Raw genomic sequence first — 24,287 nt, forward strand, 5'->3', positions numbered from 1 at the left:
CATAGCTTTGTTTACTATGACATGTAGTTTTTATATTTTATTGCTTTGTGTCATCATTACCTTGGTGATAGCAGGAAAAAATGGCACCAACAAGAGAGTTGGACATTGAGTAACCCACCCCTTAGAAGGTCCCTTCTCCTAAAAAGTTTACATTCCTAGTAGCCAAGAGGCCCATCATTGGTCTGATTTGCAGTACAGTGTAGTTGTATAGCAGTGTTTCTTTAGTTCTTCATCGGAGGGATGGGTAGAGCTCTCGGCTAGCACGCTGTTGGCCCAGCGTCCGACTCTCTGACCGGCCAACGAAGAATTAGAGGAATTTATTTCTGGTGATTGAAATTCATTTCTTGTCGTAATGTGATTTGGATTCCATAATAAGCTGTAGGTCCCGTTGCTAGGTAACCAGTTGGTTCTTAGCCACGTAAATTAGATCTAATCCCTCGAGCCAGCCCTAGGAGAGCTGTTAATTAGCTCAGTGGTCTGGTTAAACTAAGATATACTTAACTTTTTTTCTTTGAGCTTTGGTATCAGATGTTTGTGCAATGTTCTCAGTCTCTTTTGAGAAAGACACACTTTAACTGTGTTCTGATTATATAATCCCGTAGGGGAGTGGTGCCGTTAGTGCACCTCATGCAGTGCACTGTAGGCATTATTTAAGGTTCTTTGAAGCATCCCTTTGTCCCCTAGCTGCAACCCCTTTCATTCCCTTTACTGTAACTCTGTTTATATTCTCTTTTTTCCATCTTATTTTCCACCCTCTCCTAACAGTTGTTTTATAGTACAACTGCAGGGTTTTCCTCCTGTTACTGTACACCTTTCAAACCTTTTTACTCTGTTTCCCTTTCGGCACTGGATGACCTCATAGGTCCCAGCACTTGTCCTTTGGCCTAAACTTTATATTCTATTCCAATACTTCTTGTTTGCAAGAGGACTCAGTATTTCATTTTTATGTGAAGATGAACTGGTGAAGGATGTCGAGTGCTTCCTAGACCTTGCTGAACCAGGGCATTGTAGGCGTGATATTGTCCCCATTGTCATCGCTGTCGTCTTGGTTATCAGCAATAGCAGCAGTTTCCTTGCTGGACATATTCTGATACCCAGGATCACCACCACCATCTTCATCCGGCCACTCATGGAAATCATTGTCCTGAATGTTTTCTTTGATTTTCCAAAACCTGTAAAGTTGACTGTAGCCTCCTCACCAAGGTACAGTCCAGTCTACACCAATGCTTCAAGTTGATCCAGTAGAAGATTGCCAACTTGAGGGTGTATCATTATTGTTATTATTATTCAGAAGATGAACTCTCTTCATATGGAACAAGCCCACAGGTGCCACTGACTTGAAATTCAAGCTTCCAAAGAATATTGCAGTGTTCATAAGAAAGAATTAACAGAAGGCAATGGGAAATACAGAAGGAGATCAGTAATTAGAAAAAAAATATATAAATTAAAAATAAATAAAATTTCTAAATGAATAGTTAAAAATACAGTATAAATGATTGTTAAAATACAAAGTGAGTTGTTCTAGGGTAGTACTTGCTGTGATGTTACATTTTCACTTGATATCCTCAGGGAGACTTTCACAGTCCAACGGTGTGAGGAATAAAGGACCTCTGGAACTGAGAAGTTTGACAGAAAGGCATATTTTACTAAATATTGGTGCTGCTGTTCAGCAAATCTGGTTGTTCTCGGCAGAAAAGGTTCCCAAAGATTCTGCATAGTCCGTTCCCCATGGGCATCTAAGTCAGCTTCTTCCCTTCATCCTTGAACACCACCATCACTTCATCCTGGAAGTTCTTTTGGTATAATACCTCATCATCACAGTACTACCCTGGTCTGTTGTTTGAAGGACAGACATCTTTTTTGGAGGCCAAAAAAAAATCACTAACAGAGTACAGTGTATCTGTCCTCCATAACCAACACTGGCTTAGAAGGATGCAGAGATGTACAGTCAATTAGGAGGGCATTTACCTGATCTTTAGGTTTGATACTGGATAACTTCCTCCAGAAATGGTCATGACACTAGTCTTTAATTAGTCTTGGCAGCGTATTTATTGTCAGAAAAACTTGGCTGTGTAGTCATGCCATTTATTGTCAGAAAACTTCTTTGTTCTAAGATTTTTCTAAGATTTTCAGGAAATTATATGTTTATGTATTCCCTGTTTACCGCAATATAAATAATGATGGTTTTGTTTGTGACTGGGTCTTGGAGAAGATTATTTTGGCTTATTCACAGGATTCAGCAGCTTCAGTTATTATTTATGGAGACTTCAATGTGAAGCACAGCGAGTGGCTTATTTCAAATTCCACAGATCAACATGGCTGGTCTGCTCTTGAGTTGTGTGTGTCCATGCATATTTCTGGTAATAAATTAGACCTCATATTCACAGATGTTCCAGCTATTGTCAAGTCCAAGGTCTGATAGTATACTATAGGCATTTACAACAATCATCGTATTCCTAATTCCACCATTGGAAAAATGGTTTGGCTGAAATCCAGAGCCATTTAGATAGACATTTGTCTTATATCAGATTCAATCAGTGTATTGAATAAATGCAGATGGCTATTTTAGTAAGGTACATTGGAAAAATTCAGATGGTTTGGCTGAAATCCAGAGCCAATTGGGATTGCATTATTGAAGTTTGTCAGGCAGTTAACATTTGAAATGTTATATCAGATTCAGATCCCAGGAAGAAGTTGAATGAAATGCTGATGGCTATTTTAGTAAGGTACATCCTTAGAAAGGTCATTAAATTCAGATCAAATGAACAGCTTTGGTTTGATGTTACATGTAGACAAGCTTACCATGATAAACAGACCAAGTTCAACTATGGAGACAAAATTGCTCCCATGAAAATTGCACCATTTTTGATGAGTTTTGCCTCACTGCAAATAGAATTTACTGTATAGCCGAGAGAAATTACAACAATTCCTTAAAGAGGAAACTTGAAGCAAACACTCAACCTCACCTGTGGTGGACCAAATTGGCACCATCAATCTTAGGGTCAACCTTGTCTTCAATTCCACCACTACAAACAGATTACGTTAGATTGGTCACAGGCCCTGAGGAAAAGGCTGAACTGCTTCATTGAGTTTTTGAAGCTAAGCAATCAGCTGAGGATGTTCCTCTCCCTGATACTTGTCATCCTGAACCTATTCTTACAAAATTTGCATATTGCTCTGAGGATGCTAAGAAAATTCATGATGATCTTGATCTGGGATGGAGAAGATCCTGGTGGTGTCTTCCCTTTATTTTCTAAAATGGTTTCTAGTGTGTTGTCTCCCAAGATCAGTAGGTTCTACAGATTTTTATGTAACTTTGTGTCTTTGTGGATGAGTGCAAGCTTAGCAATACAGTAAACACCCTGTATTCACGGGGATGCGTACCGCACCTCCCCGCGAATAGCTGAAATCCACGAATACTTAAAACCCCTCTAAAAACACTTAGAACTGATAGTTTAAACAAAGAAAAAACCCTATAAAAATGCTCATACCTGAGTATTTTAATAGTTTTAACGCAAAAAGTGCATTTAGTCACGAAAATGATATGAAAATACAGTAATCAGTGAATATTTCTCAGTGAAAAATACAGCGAATGGGCGAATTTTCCGCAAATAATGGGTGGATACGTTCCACAGAGAAATCCACAAATACGTAAGTCCACGAATACTGAGACCACGAATACAGGGGGTTTACTGCACAGTACCTGTTGCAAAGTGCAGTATATCTGCAGAGTGCAGTAACTACAGACCAATTTCTATTCTTATGCTCTCCAAAGTTGCAGAAAAACTTATTTTTAAGCCACCATGCAAGATTGTGGGATCCAAATGATTGTTAGCTGATAGTCAATATACATATATGAAGTAGCTAGGTACCTGCGATACTCTTTTGGATTTGAAATGCCGCTTGGAAGAAAGCCTTGATAAGAGTTTTAAGTCTAGAGTAATTCAAATAGATTTTAGTGCTGCTTTTGATTTAGTGAATCGTAAGTCACTTATTCATAAACTTCAGAATCTTGGAGTGGGCGGATGTGTTTTAGGATTACTTCAAGATATCCTTATAGTTAGGCATTAGTGAGGTTAGCAAACCATGACCTATTGTGTCGGGAGTTCCACAGGGTAATGTACTTGGTCCACTGTTATTTTCAGTTTATATAAGTACTGTACTGTGGTTGTTGTCTTGGAAAACAAGATTGTTCAGTATGTCGATGATGCAACACTTGTGGGTGTAGTAAAGTCTCAACTCATGTGAAATGAAGCTGCCCTTAGTCTCGATCATGACTTGGAGCAGAATAGTGAATGGTGTAGTTGGTGGGGTATGAGGCTGAACTCTAAAATAAAAACTTTTTAGATTAGTAGCTCTCGTGCTAATTTTCTGTCCCATCCAGGCTTCCAGTGGATGGGACTCTGATGAATGAGTCTCAAGCTTTAACTATATTTGGTGTAACTTTGGACTCACATCTTACTCTTGAGAAACATCTAACGAAAGTGTCTGCAAATGCCACACAAAAGTTAGGTTTTGTATGTAAGGCCTCTTATACTGATGAAGGTGATAAAACCAGTGCAACCTGTTTTAGGCAATTGCCCTTCCTTTTCTAGAATACTGCTCCTTGGTGTGGATGTCTGCTTCTGCCAGAGATTTATCTCTCAGATAGAGTGGTTCATGGTGGTAGGTTCGTTTCCTAACTTTAGCAGGTACGACTTGACCATTGAAGGACGGCCTCTTTTTAGTCAGTTCTTCATAAGTTGTTTTTCAACAGAGATCTTTTGTCGTCACAATTGATCAATGATCCTTTTCTCCTTCCGAGAGCAACCAGATTTGCTGAACAGCAGCACCAATATGCAGTAAATGTGCCTTGCTGCAGAACCTCTCAGTTCCAGAGGTCCTTTATTCCTCACGCACATTTACTGCATATTGGTGCTGCTGTTCAGCAAATCTGGTTGCTCTCGGAAGGAGAAAAGGATCATTGATCAATTGTGACGACAAAAGATCTGTTGAAAAACAACTTATGAAGAACTGACTAAAAAGAGGCTGTCCTTCAATGGTCAAGTCATACCTGCTAAAGTTAGGAAACGAACCTACCACCATGAATCACTCTATCTGAGAGATAAATCTCTGGCAGAAGCAGACATCCACACCAGGGAACAGTATTCTAGAAAAGGAAGGATGTGCAGTTGGAACCTCAAAAGTTCAACGGAAGCTGTAATTCATTACTACCCTAAAACAATTCTTGTATTCTTGTTGTATATTTATATTATTATTTGTTTATTTGTAAATTTATCAATTTATCTTTTTTCTGATAACTGATCTCTTCGTTATGTGTTTCCTATTATTTTCTCTTACTTCTTTCTAATGAACGCCAGATTATTTGGGAGCCTGAATTTCAAGTCAGTGGCCCCTGTGAGCTTGTTCCATATGAACAGTTCATCTTCTGAATAGCAATACAGGCAGTCCCAGGTTTACAACGGGTCCGGCTTTCGACGCTCTGAGGTTACGACACTTTTCAGTATATTCATCAGAAATTATTTCCTGGTTTACTACGCATGTTCCTGGGTTACGATGCTTACGACACCAATCCGACAGAAGAAATATGGCTCCAAAACGGCAGAATAATCAAAATTTGGAGGTTTTTTTGATGAAAAACTCAATAAAATGCAGATTACATCGTTTTAAATGCACCAAAAGCATTGAAAGTAAGGATTTCTTTGGATTTTTGACGATTTTCGACGATTTTTCAGTTTACGACGCGGCGTAGGAACGGAACCCCGTCGTAAACCGGGGACTGCCTGTACTGTATTAATATGTCTCTGTAGCTATTCAGTACCTGAATGGATGGATGTAAGAAATCAAGCAGAAGGACAGTAGCTGTAGGGGTTAAGTGGTTTTAGTCAAAGAGCATGAAAGGACTATGAGCAGTGGGAGAAAATAGATATAAATACAAGCAAGAGTATGGTTATGATGGTAACTGAACCAGGAAGAGGAAATAATGAATGTCGATGTAGATGGTGGAAGAATAGAAGCAGTAAGTTAGTATAAAGGTATTTGGGATTATATTGGAAAGAGTGTGTTAAGGGGTTGTTGAGGCAACTTACCTGTACGGAAGTAAAGTGTGGATGTTGATTATGGATGAAATAAAAAAGTTAGAAAGCTGTAGGTCTGCATTGCTTGTATACCATGCCTAAGAAACGTAGAAAGGGTTAGAATTATAGGGGTACATTGAAGTAGTAAAAGGGTTAGCGTAGGTGGAAAGGTGGATGAAAGCTTTTTATGATGGTTTGGACATATAGAAAGAATGATTGAAGATAGGTTCATGAAAATTGTGTACAATGCAGAAGTATTGAAAGGGATGAGGTGAATGAGAGTAGAGAGCTGTGTTTCCTATTACCACCATCGTTACTTCTTTCAAATGAAAACTTTATTCTTTCGAAGCTTGAAATTCCAGTCAGTGGCCTAATTGGGCTTCTTCCATACGAATAAAGCTCTTCGTTGGGCGAGTCAGTAGAGTTGTGGCCTAGCACTCGCTAGGCCCGAGTTCGACTCTCCGGCCGGCTAATGAAGAGTTAGAGGAATTTATTTCTGGTGATAGAAATTCGTTTCTCACTGTAATGTGGTTCGGATTCCACAATAAGCTGTAGGTCCAGTTGCTAAGTAACTAATTGGTTCTTAGCCACATAAAATAAGTCTAATCCTTCGGGCCAGCCCTAGGAGAGCTGTTAATCAGCTCAGTGGTCTGGTAAAACTAAGGTATACTTTTTTTTTCCATATGAATAGGTTTCATCTTCTGTAATAATAATAATAATAATAAAATGTATAGAGTGGCAGAGGAGTTGGAAGGAAAGGACCCCAGCATTTAGGCTTAGGGAGAGAGCGTGTTCAAGATGCAGGTGAGTGGTGCAGTGTGTGTAGGTTTATTTGACACACAGTTGACGAGCCTTCTGTGTAGGTATATTTAAAGTTTTACTTGTAAAAATTGAAATGCTGAAAATATATAATAAAGCTTCCAGTGTTCTAGCTTAGATTTTTTTGTTTACTTTAAAGACTTATATGTGCATTTTTATGTACTTTTGTTGGATCATATCCAAGAACTTGTAATTTTAATAATTGTATTTGTTTTGGTCAACAAACTTCTGTCTATTTTATAAAGTGGGGATTGTTGTGGATGATTTTACACAGAGGGTTCGTCCCAAGTGCCGCAGTTAAAGTATGTAGGTTGCCTTCTGATGGCACTGTTCATTGGAAAAACACTAATCTTTTCAGAGGTTTGTTCTGTTAGAACATTATTCATTTCCGAGATCTTTATTCATAGAGAACAGCACTTTATGTTCTCATAAGGAGAACGTTATTCATAACTATTCACGAACACAGTAGTTATGACTTGGACCTTCAACGGATGGTCTCTTGTTTGTCAGTTTTTCGCGAGTTGTATTTTAACAGATCTTTTGCCGTCACAGTTGATCCCTGATCCTCTTTTTCTGCCGAGAGCAACCAGGTTTGCTGAACAGCAGAAGCACCAATATGCAGTAAATGTGCCTTGCTGTCTAATTTCTCAGTTCCAGAGGTTCTTTATTCCTCACACCGTTGGACTGTGGAATAGTCTCCCTACTGAGGATGTTGTGAAATTAGAACTTTCAAAAGTTCAAGCAAAGATTGGTGTTCATTACTACGCAAAACAATTTGCCTTGTATTCTACGTTTTTATCTATTTTTTTATTAATTCTTTTAATATATTTCATTTCTAGTAACTGATTTCTTTTTTTTTTTGTATTTCCTATTACCTCTGTATCTTCTTTCAAATGAACACCATATTATATGGAAGCTTGAATTTCAGGCCAGTGGCTCCTGTGACCTTGTTCCATATAAATAGGAGATCTTCTGGAATAATAATAATAATAATAATAATAATAATAATAATAATAATAATAATAATAATAATAATAATAATAATAATAATAATAATAATGGAAAGAGAACCCCACAAGATTCCTGTGTATAACTTGTTTACTTGTAAATATTTACATTTTACTTGAATCTCGAGTACTTTCAGGATCCTAACTGTGACCCTTTTTCAAGAGATGTCAGGCTGGTTCAAGGTCTTGAACCAGCCTGACCACCTTCACATCTCTTGAAAAAGGGTCACAATTAGGACCTGAAAGTACTCGAGATTCAAGTGATATGTAAATATTTACAAGTAAACAAGTTTTACACAGGAATCTTGTGGGTTTCTCTTTCCGTCTTCAGAAGACAAGAGAAGGAAGTTTTTGTATGGTTCAGCAATAATAATAATAATAATAATAATAATAATAATAATAATAATAATAATAATAATAATAATTGTACATTTGTACATTCAGAAGAGGTCTATTTATTCAGAACTTTATAATACCACAAGGATTTTTTGTCATTCCAAAAGAACTTTAGTTATTATAAGAAGAGCTTTCTGTAACGTGATTCAAAACAGCTTTGTATGTTTACTGTGGAGCTGTGCTCATTCAGAGGAGCTCTAATCACAGAGATAAATGCCCTCGATGTCAGTTGCTAACCGATATATGATGTATGGTTGAAATTGCACTTCCTGTTTGCCACCCTCCCCCCCCCCAACTCCCTACCCACAGTCTTCCCAAATCCACTATCTATTCGTTCATTTTAGAGGAAGACCAGTATTGAGGGAGGTCTTACGTCACTTACGTTCTTTTCTCCTTTATCTTTCTTTCGTTTTTCTTTCTTTCTTCAGCTGAAAACCCTTATGGACAAAGTCAATGAACTATTTAAACCCAAGAGGGCTTCAAAGGGAAAAATCAGTCTTTCAAAGAGAGGGACAAGTTAAAGGGAAAAGTGGTAAAAAAATAAATACAAGGGAATGGAAAATAAACAGAGTAGTATGTTTTATGCAACAGACATAATGAATTCACTTTACGTCTGTGCCACTGTGTAAAGCTAACTGAAATCACCCACGAACGAAATAGATGCAGAGTTAACGTGGATGGGGTCTTGTCAAGCGAATTTGCAGTAAAGAGTGGGGTGCCACAGGGAAACGTTATTTCACCTGCGCTGTTTGATCTCGTAGATTTTATTATGGAAAATGTGGTCGGAGGTGAAAGATAAGGTTTAGGTTGGAATAATGACAGAAAATTGACAGATCTAGAATGAGAATATCCAGACGATACTGTTGTAATCAGCAAAACACCACATATTATACAAAGCTCGTTTCATAGAATGCATCATATATCTAGACAGTTGGAACTCAAAATAAATACTGTATAAGAAAACAGAAGTAATTAGGACATTATGCACTGAGAGATTACATAAATTAGGGAAAGATTGAAGTTATTAATTAAAATGGACAGATTGAGTAAGCTTTGGAAATCCAGTTTACTGAAAATGCATAGGTAGTAAGATTATACATAGGGTATACGATCTGTATTGCTATACCGACAGGAATCTTTGCTTAACAATGAAAACAGGAGAGTTGGTCGATTTGAGGAAAAGGCTTCAAGAAGAAGAGTAGTAAGAGTCAGATAAGAAAAATTACTGTCATATGTAGACCCTGGAGGGGTGCACTGTAGGCATTACTTTAGGTTCTTTGCAGCATCCCTTTGGCCCCTAGCTGCAACCCCTTTACTGTACCTCCATTCATATTCTTTCTTCTATCTTACTTTCAACTGTCTTCTAACAGTATTTAATAGTGCAGCTGCGAGGCTTTCCTCCTGTCACACCTTTCAAACCTTTTACTCTCAATTTTTCTTTCATCGCAGAATGACCTCATAGGTCCCAGCGCTGGGTCTTTGGCCTAAATTGTATATTCTATCTATCCAGAAGTAGAAGAGACAATGATAAAAGGGCGATACAGTGATGGCTGGGGATGGTCAACAGTAACTGCAGAAACAAGTAAAATAATTTGGAAAATTGGAAAGTGTCACTAGGAATTAGAGGTCATGATTGCTCATATTATTGGTGGATGAATGAAAGCTTCTGATTTGCAGGAGCCTTTGGGAATCACAGAAACAAAGGTCACTGGCTGTTTGCAAAAGATTTGGGTAGCCAAGATTGGAGTGTATGAAGGGAATGTTGAGCCAGTTCTCCTTTATGGAAGTGAAGTGGCACTTCAAATACAAAGGAAAGAAAAATGACAAAAGGTCCTTGTGGAATTATAAAGTTCTGAATAAATAGACCCCTTCTGAATGTACAATGCTATTATTATTATTATTATTATTATTATTATTATTATTATTATTATTATTATTATTATTATTATTATTATTATTATTATTATCATCATCCAGAAGATCCCCTATTCATATGGAACAATTGGCCTGAAATTCAGGCTTCCATATAATTTGGTGTTCATTTGAAAGAAGAACAGAGTCTACTTATGATAATGATAGGGTGAGGTATATTGAGCTGGTTAGAATTGGATCAGATTATTTTGAGGTGGTTCAATCATGTGAGAAGAATGGGAGAAATAATTAATTTTAAGGTTGTTTCACAGAGGTAGGCAGCGAGAGACAGACAGACAGAGAGACTGAATGGCTGAATTGGGAAGTTGAAAACCAGTTGCCTAAAATCCAAAGAAAATTCTGGTTGAAAATAGTATATATATATATATATATATATATATATATATATATATATATATATATATATATATATATATATATATATATATATATATATATATATATATATATATATATATATATATATATATAGAGAGAGAGAGAGAGAGAGAGAGAGAGAGAGAGAGTCAGTCAGTCCAATGCCCCCTTGCGTCGAGAAGGCTCACTGAAGGTCAAGTACAGTACCCGCTTTTCAGTGCAGGCCTTCTCGATAATCACATCCGCCCATAGCTCTCTCTCTCTCTCTCTCTCTCTCTCTCTCTCTCTCTCTCTCTCTCTCTCTCTCTCTCTCTCTCTCTCTCATCGCCAGATAAGAAAGAAAAGAGTTATTTAAAAAGTGGCACGGAAGGCTTCTGGATCTAGGCAGTTGTCAAGCGCGGCGCTGCCCGGCCTTCTGACTGACAGACATTATCTGGTGTACCGAGATTCTGTTGCTTAGATTTTTTTATGTCCCATATTTTTTTCAGCTTTGTCTATTTTGCGATGATGTTTATGTGGTGTCGAGTTGTTGTACACACAGACACACAGCTTTTTTATATATACATACTCGTTGCTTGAGTCAGTGCAAAGCACAAATTTTACCAAGGTACTGCAGTAATGGTGCCTCTTCCTTATAATTTATGCAGTGAATCGATATTAACACAATATACACATACCTTTAATATAATATATTCACTGCTTAAGTCAGTGCAAACCACGAATTTAACCAAGGCACTGCATTAACCAGTCGTCACCTTTTTAACCTAAGCAGTGAATCTACCCCCCAAAAAATTAAATAAATAGAGTCGACATTAACACAACACACCCTTTAATATGATATATTCACTGCTTAAGTCAGTGCAAACTACGAATTTAATCAAGGCACCGCATTAACCAGTCGTCACCTTTTTAACCTAAGCAGTGAATCTGCCCCCCAAAAAATAAATAAATAAATAAACAGGGCATCAGTCCAAAACCACGAATTTAACCAAGGTACAGCATTAACCAGTCGTCTCCTTTTTAACCTAAGCAGTGAATCAACAAATAAATAAATAAATAAACAGGGCATCATTCCAGCACCTCCATCCCTAAAATTCCTCACTGGACGACCTGGAGTCTCCAGTTCCCGTATACGATTCTTAATAATTAACTGTTCCTGCTACTGGAACGCATACGGAGCAAGGCTCGGTAACGAAGCGCAGATGATCGGCGCTACGGAAATCGAATCGAGATTCGCAGTAACAGATGCACCGAAAATTCGGTGATTAGGACCCGTCATGCCACTCTATGGGTCACGCCACGTGACACTCAAGGACTGTTGCGTATGTATGGGCGTGTTTATGCCTTGTTTTTTTTAGGAATGGGCATGTTTATGCCTTTGTTCTTAGCTCTGGGCATGTTTATGCCTTGGTTTTTTTAGCCATGGGCATGTTTGTGCCTGTGTTTTTTTAAGCTATGGGCATGTTTATGCCTGTGTTTTATGTAGCTATGGGCATGTTTATGCCTCTGTTCTTAGCTCTGGGCATGTTTATGCCTGTGTCTTTTTAGGTATGGGCATGTTTGTGCCTGTGTTTTTTTAAGCTATGGGCATGTTTATGCCTGTGTTTTTTTAGCTATGGGCATGTTTATGCCTTTGTTCTTAGTTCTGGGCATGTTTATGCCTGTGTTTTTTTAGCTATGGGCATGTTTATGCCTTCGTTTTTTAGCTATGGGCATGCTTATGCCCCTGTCTTTAGTTATGGGCGTGTTTATGCCTTTGATTTCAGCCGTGGGCGTCTTTATGCCTTTGTTATACTTTGTTTTTGGACGTGCCTTCATTCCTTTTACTGTACCTCCTTTCATATTCCCTTTCTTCCACCTTACTTTCCCCAACCCTCTCCTAACAAGTGATTCATAGTGCAGCTGCTTTGAGGTTTTCCTCCTGTTACACCTTTCAAACCTACCTACTCTCGATTTACTTTCCAGCGCTGAATGACCTCAGAGTTCCCAGCCTTTGGCCTGTGGCCTAAATTCTACATTCAGTTCAAATCAACTCGAAAATTTGGTAAGTAAAATGTTGTTCCTTCAATAAAAAATGAATAAAATGAGAAATTGCATCTTTCATTGAAACGTGGATAATCGTTGACAAAATTTCGTTGTGAAGGGAATGTGGTTCCTTTTTCTGAAAAATGTGAAGGAAATGTGGTTCCTTTCTCTGAAAATGTGAAGGAAATGTGGTTCCTTTCTCTGGAAAATGTGAAGGAAATGTGGTTCCTTTTTCTGAAAAATGTGAAGGAAATGTGGTTCCTTTTTCTGAAAAATGTGAAGGAAGTGTGGTTCCTTTCTCTGAAAAATGTGAAGGAAATGTGGTTCCTTTTTCTGAAAAATGTGAAGGAAGTGTGGTTCCTTTTTCTGAAAAAAGTAAAGGAAATATGGTTCCTTTTCCAAAAAATGTGAAGGAAATGTGGTTCCTTTTTTCGAAAATGTGAAGGAAATGTGTTTCTTTTTCCCAAAAAATGTGAAGGAAATGTGATTCCTTCTTCCGAAAAATGTGAAGGAAATGTGGTCCCTTTTTCCAACAAAAATGAAGGAAGTGTGGTCCCTTTTTCTGAAAAATGTGAAGGAAATGTGGTTCCTTTTTCCAAAAAATGTGAAGGAAATGTGGTTCCTTTTTCCAAAAAAATGCGAAGGAAATGTGTTTCCTTTTTCTGAAAAATGTGAAGGAAAGGTGTTTTATTTTTCCAGAAAATGTGAAGGAAATGTGGTTCCTTTTTCCGAGAAATGTGAAGGAAATGTGGTTCCTTTTTTTGGAAAATGTGAAAGAAATATGGTTCCTTTTTCTGAAAAATGCGAAGGAATTGTGGTTCCTTTTTCTGAAGAATGTGAAGAAAGTGTGGTCCCTTGTCTGAAAAATGTGAAGGAAATGTGGTCCCTTTTTCTGAGGAATGTGAAGGAAATGGGGTTTCTTTTTCCAAAAAATGTGAAGGAAATGTGGTTCTTTTTTCCAAAAAAATGTGAAGGAAATGTGGTCACTTTTTCCGAAGAATGTGAAGGAAGTGGTTCCTTTTTCCAGAAAATGTGAATAAAATGTAGTCCTTTTCCGAAAAATGCTAATGAAATGTGGTCCTTTTTCCAAAATATGTAAATGGAATTTGGTCCCATTGTCCCAAAAAATGTGAATGAAATGTGGTCTTTTTTTAAATGTGGGTTAAAAGTGGTCTCTTTCAGAAAAATGTGAATTAAATGTGGTCCCCTTTTCTGAAAAATGTGATTTACATGTGGTCCATTTTTCAGGAAAATGTTATTTAAATGTAGTCTTATTTCTGAGAAAAAAAGTAATCGAAATGTCGTCTATTTTCCGAAAAAATGTGAATGAAATGTGGTCCCCTCTTCAAAAATGTGAATAAAATATAGCCCATCTCTCCAAAAAAATGTTAATAAAATATGGCCCCTTTTTTTAAAAAATCTGGATGGAATGTGGTAAGTTTTTCCAAGAAAATTTGGATAAAATGTGGTTACTTTCGCCAAAAAACTTAAATAAACTGTGGTCCTCTTTCCTAAAAAATGTGAATGAACTGTGGACCTCTTTCCCAAAAAATGTGAATGAACTATGGTCCCTTTCCCAAAAAATATGAATGAACTGTGGTCCCTTTCCCAAAAAATATGAATGAACTGTGGTCACCTTTCCCAAAAAATGTGAGTGAACTATGGTCCCGTTTCCCCAAAAATGTGGATGAATTGTGATCCCCTTTCCCAAAAAATGTGAATAAACTGTGGTCCCCTTTCCCAAAAAATGTGAATTAACTGTGTTCCCCTTTCCCCCCAAAATGTGAATGAACTGTGATTCTCTTTCCCAAAAATCTGAATAAACTCTTGTGTCCCCTTTTCCAAAAAATGTGAATGAACTGTGGTCCCCTTTCCCAAAAACATTGAATGAACTGTGATCCCCTTTCCCAAAAAATGTGAATGAACTGTGGTCCCCTTTTCCAGAAAATGTGAATGAACTGTGGTCCCCTTTTCAAAAAATGTGAATGAACTGTGGTCCCCTTTAAAAAAAAATTGTGAATGAACCGTGGTCCCCTTTTCCAAAAAATGTGAATGATCTGTGGTCCCCATTTCCACAAAATTTGAATGAACTGTTTTACCCTTTTCCAAAAAATGTGAATGAACCGTGGTCCCCTTTTCCAAAAAATGTGAATGAACCGTGGTCCCCTTTTCCAAAAAATGTGAATGAACCGTGGTCCCCTTTTCCAAAAAATGTGAATGAACCATGGTCCTCTTTCCCAAAAAATGTGAATGAACTGTGTTCCCCCTTTCAAAAAAATGTGAATGAACTGTGGCCCCCATTTCCAAAAAATGTGAATGAACTGTGGTTCCCTTTTCCAAAAAATGTGAATGAAGTGTGGTACCCTTTTCAAAAAAATTGTGAATGCACCATGGTCCCCTTTTCCAAAAAATTTTAATGAAACGTGGTCCCCTTTTCCAAAAAATATGAATGAACTGTGGTCCCCTTTTCCAAAAAATGTGAATGAACTGTGGTCCCCATTTCCAAAAAATGTGAATGAACTGGTCCCCTTTTCCAAAAAATGTGAATGAACTGTGGTCCCCTTTTCAAAAAAATGTGAATGAACTGTGGTCCCCTTTTCAAAAAAATGTGAATGATCTGTGGTCCCCATTTCCAAAAAATGTGAATGAACTGTGGTCCCCTTTTCCAAAAAATGTGAATAAACCATGGTCCCCTTTTCCAAAAAATGTGAATGAAGTGTGGTACTCTTTTCCAAAAAATGTGAATGAACTGTGGGTCCCTTTTCCAAAAAATGTGAATGAAGTGTGGTACCCTTTTCAAAAAATTTGTGAATGCACCATGGTCCCCTTTTCCAAAAAATTTGAATGAAACGTGGTCCCCTTTTCCAAAAAATATGAATGAACTGTGGTCCCCATTTCCAAAAAACCAAAAAATTGAATGAACTGTGGTCCCCTTTTCAAAAAAATGTGAATGAACTGTGGTCCCCTTTTCAAAAAAATGTGAATGATCTGTGGTCCCCATTTCCAAAAAATGTGAATGAACTGTGGTCCCCTTTTCCAAAAAATGTGAATGAACCGTGGTCCCCTTTTCCAAAAAATGTGAATGAACCGTGTTCCTCTTTCCCAAAAAATATGAATGAACTGTGGTCCCCTTTTCCAAAAAAATGTGAATGAACCGTGTTCCCCTTTCCCAAAAAATGTGAATGAACTGTGGTCCCCTTTTCCAAAAAATGTTAATGAACTGTGGTCCCCATTTCCAAAAAATGTGAACGAACTGTGGTCCCCTTTTCCAAAAAAATGTGAATGAACTGTGGTCCCCTTTTCAAAAAAATTGTGAATGAACCATGGTCCCCTTTTCCAAAAAATTTGAATGAAACATGGTCCCCTTTTCCAAAAAATGTGAATGAACTGTGGTCCCCATTTCCAAAAAATGTGAATGAACTGTGGTCCCCTTTTCCAAAAAATGTGAATGAACCGTGATACCCTTCCCAAAAAATTTGAATGAAATGTGCTCCCTTTTTAAAAATAAATGTGAATGAACTGTAGTCCCCTTTTCCAAAAAATTTGAATGAACTGTGGTCCCCTTTCCCAAAAAACTTGGATGAACTGTGGTCCCTTTTTAAAAAAAATGTGTGTGAAGCATGAGTGACCCCTTTTTCCAAAAAATGTGAAGTTACTGTGGTCCGATTTTCAAAAAAATAATAATTGGGACTTTTCCCAGAAAAAGGAAATAAAATGTGGTCTTTTGTTTTTTCAAAAAATTTTTGGCCTCCATTTCCAAAAAATGTGAATGAATTGTGGTCTCTTTTTTCGAAAAACTTTCTGAAAAACGAATGAAATATGGTTCTTTTTCTGAAAAAATGTGAATGAAATGTGGTTCCTTTCTTCGAAAAATGTGAATGAAATGTGGTTCCTTTCTTCGAAAAATGTGAATGAAATGTGGTCCCTTTCCTCAAGAAATGTGAATGAAATGTGGTCCCTTTTTCTGAAAAATGTGAATGAAATGTGGTCTTTACATCAATTTGTGAATAACTGCAGACGCAAGGGCCGGGAGCTTGAGCTCATTAGTATCACATATTAATCACCTAGTGATCATTCGATATGACAACAGCTCTCAAGGAAATAGACTCAATTATTTAATATATATATATATATATATATATATATATATATATATATATATATATATATATATATATATATATATATATATATATATATATATATATATATATATATATATATATATATACACAGTAGTGTTACAAACCCCTACACACACTACTGCACCATTTATCTCAATCTTCCATTGACATTCAACATCTGCACCTCACTTCCATAGTGGAGGCTTGGCCCAACAATCCATTAATGTTCTCCGACCTTGACTTCCAAAGACACTTCTGTAAGTAGCTAAACTGAGCAGCACGTGACCTTGGGAACTCCACAGACCGTGAGTGCGCATGCGCGTGCTTTCTCCCATGCAAGTAGGCGGTCACTGGTGCTTAGAATTCAACTCTTCCAGGGAAGCTGGTGGTGGGCTGTTTGTGTTTCTCTTTTAGCAGAGATGATAATAATAATAATAATAATAATAATAATTATTATTATTATTATTATTATTATTATTATTATTATTATTTACATGGCGTTTGTCCCTTTTTGGAAATTTTGCAGTGGACTGTCATGGTGGTATATGTCAAAAATGTAATCTTAATTAGAACTTCTCTCTCTCTCTCTCTCTCTCTCTCTCTCTCTCTCTCTCTCTCTCTATATATATATATATATATATATATATATATATATATATCTATATCTATATCTATATCTATATCTATATCTATATCTATATATATATATATATATATATATATATATATATATATATATATATATATATATATATATATATATATATATATATATATATAACAAATCTTTCTCACTCCCTTTCCGAACAGAATAAGACACGTCAGTAAATCCATTTTCATTCACTGGTGAATCTTTCGTCTATCAATCCAGGGGAACTGCCTCTCTCCCCCCCCTCCCCCCCATGTGTAGCGACAGTGAGGGGGGTGGAGGAGAAGGAGGAGGAGGAGGAAGAAGAAGAGGAGGAGGTGGAGGAGGCTGAATAATAAAACCAGATCGACAACTCTAGGTCTGCGCAGACTCGCATTTGCTCCTGGGAAGGTAGGGTCTCTCTCTCTCTCTCTCTCTCTCTCTCTCTCTCTCTCTCTCTCTCTCTGAGGTCGCTTTGAAATTCAGAAATAGTCATCTACTTTAAATGTTTGGTCTCTTTGCACGTTGATTTAGGTACTTGAAGTTCATTAAACTTTTTTTTGAATGTCAAAGAATTGATTGAATACTCATTTGTATTCGTAGAGTTATCTAATTGTTGTCTTTTTGAAATGACCTTTTTTTTTTATGAAGTGTGTGGAACTTGCGTCATTTTGTCTTCTCAAATGATTTTTTTCATTGTGTGAAACTTGTATAATTTTCTTTTAAAGTTCCTTTTTTTTTGTTATTACGTGTATGAAACGTGTGTAATTTTGTCCTTTTATATTACTTTTTCATTGCGTGTCTGAAATTTAATTAATTTTGTCTCATTAAATTAGTTTTTTTATTATGTGTATGAAACTTGTGTCATTTTGTCTTCTCAAATTACTTTTTCATTATTAAGTGTCTATTTTAATTTTGTCTCTTTAAATTACTTTCTTTGTTATTCTATGTATATGAAACGTGTTTGATTTTATCTTTTTAAAATAATTTTTCACTTTTTGCGTCATTACGGTAAATGAAGCTTAATTGATTTTGTCTCTTTAAATTACGATTTTTGTTATTCCGTAAATGAAACTTGGGTCATTTTGTCTTTCCAAACTACTTCTTTGTTGTGTGAAGTGTGTGAAACGTGTTTCATTTTGTCCCCTTTAAATGATTTATTATTATTATTATTATTATTATTATTATTATTATTATTATTATTATTATATAGCTGTTTCCACGGCATTTAATTTATACAGAGTCTTCTCTATTCTTCTCATTATCTTATATTTCCTCAGCCTGTAAGCTGGTATATCAGCTTTCCCAAGGACATACAAAGATTTCTGTTTTCTTAGGTTTATTTCCTCTGACGTTTCAAACGCTCTCTGGCGTTCATCTTCAAAGGGTGAACGAATGGCATGCAGGTTACAAGGGTACACAGGCCATTCCTTCACTCTTTGAAGATAAACGCCCGAGAGCGTTTGGAACGTCAGGGGAAATAAACCTAAGAAAACAGAAATCTTTGTACGTCCTTGGGAAACCTGATATATCAGCTTACAGGCTGAGGAAAAATAAGATAATGAGAAGAATAGAGAAGACTGTATAAATTAAATGCCGTGGAAACAGCTATCATTTTTAATGCGACTGCCCTCAGAGAAGGTCTCCTCCCGAATTATTATTATTATTATTATTATTATTATTATTATTATTATTATTATTATTATTATTATGAAGATGAAACCTATTCATATGGAACAACCCCACCAAAGGGGCCACTGACTTGAAATTCAAGCTTCCAAAGAATGTGGCGTTCATTAGGAAGAAGTCAGAGGAGGTAAAGGGAAATACCGAAAGAAGAGATCTCACTTATTAAAAAAGAAAAAAATAAATTAATAAATTAATAAATAGATAAAATGTATTAAAATGCAAGGAGAACAGTATTAGGGCAGTAATGCATTGCATCTTCGCCTGAACTTCTGAAGTTCCAACTGCACGACGTCCTCAGAAGGGAGGCTGCTCCACAGTCCAACAATCTGAGGAACAAAGGACCCCTGGAACTGATAAGTTCGACAGAGAGGCACATTTACCCCATATTGGTGCTGGTGTTAAGTGAATCTGGTTGCTCTCGGCAGGAAGAGGGGATCAGGGATCAATTATGAATGTGAATGATCTCTGTTAAAGTACAGCTTATGAAAAATTGACAAACAAGAGACCATCCGTCTGTGGTCCAAGTCATAACTGCTACTATTAGGAAACAGAAACCTACCACCACGAACCACACTATCTAAAAGAGATAAATCTCTGGCAGAAGCAGACATCCACACTGGAGAACAGTATACCAGTATTCTAGTAAAGGAAGGACAAATGACCTAAGACATGTTGCACTGATTTTATCACTGTCATAAATATATGAGGCCTTACGAACAATACCTAACTTTAGTGGGCCATTTGCTGAAACTTTCATTAGATGTTTCTCAAAAGTTAAATGTGAGTGTCTAAAGTTACACCTAGTATAGTTCAAGCTTCAGACTCATTCAGCAAAGTTCCATCCACCCGGAGGGAAGGATGGGATGGGAAATCTGTACGAGATCTGCAATCAATAGTGTTTTCGTTTTAATTGAGTTCAGCCTCATACCCATCGACTGCACAATTCCCTGATACCCTCCATGCTCCAATTGAGGCTAAGGGCAGCCTCATTTCCCATAAGTGGAGACTCCACTACACCCACAAGTGTTATTGTGTATGAAACTTGTGTACTGACTTTTGTTATTACGTGTATGAAACTTGTTATGCCATAAGGAACCTCATGAATAAAATGTATTTTATTTTATTTATTTATTGTTTCTATTTTTTTAGATTTCAGACATTTTGAAGTGGGCCATCTTAGCAAGATGCGTAGATTGCTCCTAATTCTTCTGGTTTGTGTGGCAGGTAAGATATTATTATTATTATTATTATTATTATTATTATTATTATTATTATTATTTTTGTCTCATGACTTTCTCTTAATTCATGACATTATTGTGTTGTGGTTTTTATATTGCTTTTGTCGATGTTATTATTAATATTAATCATAATAAGCACACATTGTTAGGGAGCAAATTGAGAAAAAGCAGACAAAAAAATAGATAAATAAATAAATAAATAAATAAATAAGTGACTGCTAAGAAGGAATGTGAACCCTCAATTCCCGACCTAACCTAACCATTGTTTGAAACCATAGGTTACACAGCCCCTTTGAGGCCATAGGTTACACAGCCCCTTTGAGGCCATAGGTTACACAGCACTTTGAGGCCATAGGTTACACAGCCCCTTTGAGGCCATAGGTTACACAGCACTTTGAGGCCATAGGTTACACAGCCCCTTTGAAGCCATAGGTTACACAGCCCCTTTGAGGGCATAGGTTACACAGCCCCTTTGAGGGCATATTGAGAGCATAGGATACACAGCCCCTTTGAGGCCATAGGTTACACAGCACTTTGAGGCCATAGGTTACACAGCCCCTTTGAGGCCATAGGTTACACAGCCCCTTTGAGGCCATAGGTTACACAGCCCCTTTGAAGCCATAGGTTACACAGCCCCTTTGAAGCCATAGGTTACACAGCCCCTTTGAAGCCATAGGTTACAAAGCCCCTCTGAGGGCATACGTTACACAGCCCCTTGAGGGCATACGTTACACAGGCCTCTGAGGGCATAGTTTTTACAGCCCCTTGAGGGCATAGTTTTTACAGCCCCTTGAGGGCATATGTTACACAGCCCCTTGAGGGCATAGATTACACAGCCCCTTTCAGAGCATAGGTTACACAGGCCCTTTGAGGGCATAGATTACACAGCCCCTTTGAGGGCATACGTTACGCAGCCTCTTTAAGGGCATAGGTTACACAGCCCCAAAGGGGCCATTTGAGGATGAGAAGAATTGGGAAAGGAAGAAAAAGAGGAAGAGAGAGAGAGCAGGAAGAGAATTCCAAAAATGGGAAGACAACTCATTGAGGATCTTAGCCGCGTTCCTTTTCTTCCTTTGTGAGCTGTGGGAAACATTTTTTGTAGAAATAGTTTCAGTGTCTTTAAGATAGACTTGTATTTGTTTGGGTTACTGGGCAGTTTGTGGGGGAATGGAGGGTATAGTTTGGCACAGATTTTTTTGAATGTTTTTTATTTGAATTTTTACAGCTATCCATTTATTTATCATTTATTGGTTGCAACATCTGTCTCCATATTGGCTTTGGGTTCTGGGAATATGTACATCTAGATATATATATATATATATATATATATATATATATATATATATATATATATATATATATATATATATATATATATATGTGTATAAATATATATATTTATTTATTCATATGAATAATTTGTCAACATTTCCTGTGGTTACCATGATGAGTATGGTAACTTTATTCTTTCTATATATATATATATATATATATATATATATATATATATATATATATATATATATATATATATATATATATATGTGTATAAATATATATATTTATTTATTCATATGAATAATTTGTCAACATTTCCTGTGATTACCATGATGAGTATGGTAACTTTATTCTTTCCAGGTTTTGGGGAGTAGGTAGTTTTTGGGTGAAGTAGCAGTTTGAGGTTCACTGAAGGTTGTATAAAATAATTGTATGATTTATGAAATGCAGATGCCCTTACCTTTAGCAAATTTTGTACATTACCATGTTAATTCCTTTTGTCCTAAACATTGAACTTCTTACCTGCTTCTGGTGTCCTCAACTCGCATAATCTCCATTTTATATTTTAAAGATCTTTGATTCTCTCTGGGTCAAACCTCAGACTTTTTATCTCGTCTTTTCATATCTGTATTGTGAACGATTAAGTGAGTGAAACCTTCTTTCCAGAGTGGAACTGAATCCCTCCTGAGAAGGGAAATTTTTTACTTATTTCTTTTTTGGATTTTGAGGTTTTCAATTTTTCTGTTTACCAGGACTTGTACAATCCCCATTTTATATTTGGGAGTTTGATTCTCTCCAGGTCAAACCTCACATTTGTTCTCATATGTACAGGGGGTATCCCCGGTTTATGGCGGGGTGCCGTAAACCGAAAACGCCGAAAACCAGAACGTAACAATGATAACGGTAATAAATGGCACTTTACGGCGCCATAAAACTGCGTACTACATCACTGTAAAATCAGGTTAACGGCACCGTGAGCCTAGTGCCGTAATATGGGAACGCCGTAAGCCAGTTCGTCTGTCTGTAACCCGGGGAGTGATGCAGTGAGTTTAAACCTTATATTCAGAGTGAGAACAAATCCCTTTTGGGAAGGAGAATTTTTCCACTCATTTCTTCTTCAGATTTCAAGGCTTTCAGTGTTTTTGTTTTTACCCTTCAGGTGCCTTTGCTGGATGCTCTGAGGAAGACCAGATCGAGTGTAGAACAGACTCCAGATGTACGAGAATCGCCTATATTTGTGATGGAGACAACGACTGTGGAGATTACTCCGACGAACAGTCCGAACTCTGTGATGTGAGTACTACCACTACTACTGTACTACTGCTGTTATTATTATTATTATTATTATTATTATTATTATTATTATTATTATTATTATTATTATTATTATTAAACTTTGCTGTGGGAACCTGATAACTTGCCAATAATGTAGGTGATCTCGGCCAGTTTTGGAAGGTGTTGACTAATCCCCATTCCAAGAAGTCAAAAGTTTTGTCAGCATTTTGACTACCCTTCACTATGTTATTCTAATCACTTTTGACATTTTTAATTATTATTATTATTATTATTATTATTATTATTATTATTATTATTATTATTATTATTATTATTATTATTATTATTGTTGTTATTATTATTATTCAGAAGATAAACCCCTATTCCTAAAGAACAAGCCCACAGGGGCCAATGACTTGAAATTCAAGCTTCCAAAGGATATGGTGTTAATATGAAGGAAGTTACAGAAGATAATAGGGAAAAGCAGAAAGAAGAGATATGTTATTAGAAAAAAATAAATTAATGAAATGAAAAAATGAGTAGACGAAAATATCAATAAATGATTAAAGTACAAGGTGAATTGCTGTAGGGTGTAATGCATTGCATCTTTGCCTGAACTTTTGGAACAGAAATTGCCCAACATCCACAAGGTGACTGTTCCACAGTCCAACGGTGTGAGGAATAAAGAACCTGTGGAACCAAGAAGTTTGCAGATATATTTTTACACCAAAATGAGTACAGTTTAACATCAAGTAACCTATTCTGATATGTGATTTACAGTTACACTTTCTTATGATTTGGAAGTTACATTTTTTAGGAACTGAGAAATAGGTTAAATTCTTTGCAAATCACATGGTTAGTAGTCTTGTTTTTTTGTCTTCCCAAAAATCAGTAGCAAATTGAAACAGGACAGAACAGTCTCCAGAACTATTGAATAGGCATCAAATTGTTCTTCAGTCCAAACCATCTCAGTTTTTGTGTTCTCAGATCTCAAATACCTCTCTCATAGAGATTCAAGTAAGATGTAGAATAGAGACCCTTGCAAGAAGATGATTTCTTGTAATTTCCACAAAGGAATGATTAAGTAAACGTTGGAGGGGATTATGGGGGTAGAGGAAAGGTGAAGGAGAAGAGCCTCGATGGCTTGGTTGGTAGAGTGGCAACCACAGACTTCATAGAAGCCTGTGAGAGGTTCAATCCCGCAGCTGACCAGTCAGAAGAAACTTTGTAGACATCCCGGGATTACGTAAATCAACGGATAGGTTTGCTGAAAAGCAAATGGATGTTATTTCTAATACACACATAAACAAAGCCACTCCAACATCTTCTACATAACAGACACCTCACACGTCTCGAACTGTTCTACCCGCCCAGTTCTCCTCAAAGGAATGATTAATAAACGTAGGGTCTAAGGATGTCAGGCAGGATGTTGAAGGCACCGT

General features: G+C 36.8%; 1 protein-coding gene across 2 annotated transcripts in view; it reads left to right on the forward strand.

Moving 5' to 3' along the window:
* Positions 1–24,287, forward strand: part of LOC136830576 (uncharacterized) — a 59,126-nt gene that overhangs the window by 23,593 nt on the left and 11,246 nt on the right. Inside the window, exons 2-4 of one of the 2 annotated variants that reach the window (XM_067090100.1) lie at positions 17,609–17,776; positions 20,204–20,278; positions 22,730–22,863. In XM_067090100.1, coding sequence (XP_066946201.1) covers positions 20,239–20,278; positions 22,730–22,863 — 174 coding nt within the window. In that variant the 5' untranslated portion in view covers positions 17,609–17,776; positions 20,204–20,238. The remainder of the gene's footprint in view (positions 1–17,608; positions 17,777–20,203; positions 20,279–22,729; positions 22,864–24,287) is intronic. The other variant, XM_067090101.1, reaches the window with a different exon arrangement.

This window comes from Macrobrachium rosenbergii, chromosome 47 (genome assembly GCF_040412425.1).
Source record: "Macrobrachium rosenbergii isolate ZJJX-2024 chromosome 47, ASM4041242v1, whole genome shotgun sequence".
Lineage (NCBI taxonomy): Eukaryota > Metazoa > Arthropoda > Malacostraca > Decapoda > Palaemonidae > Macrobrachium > Macrobrachium rosenbergii.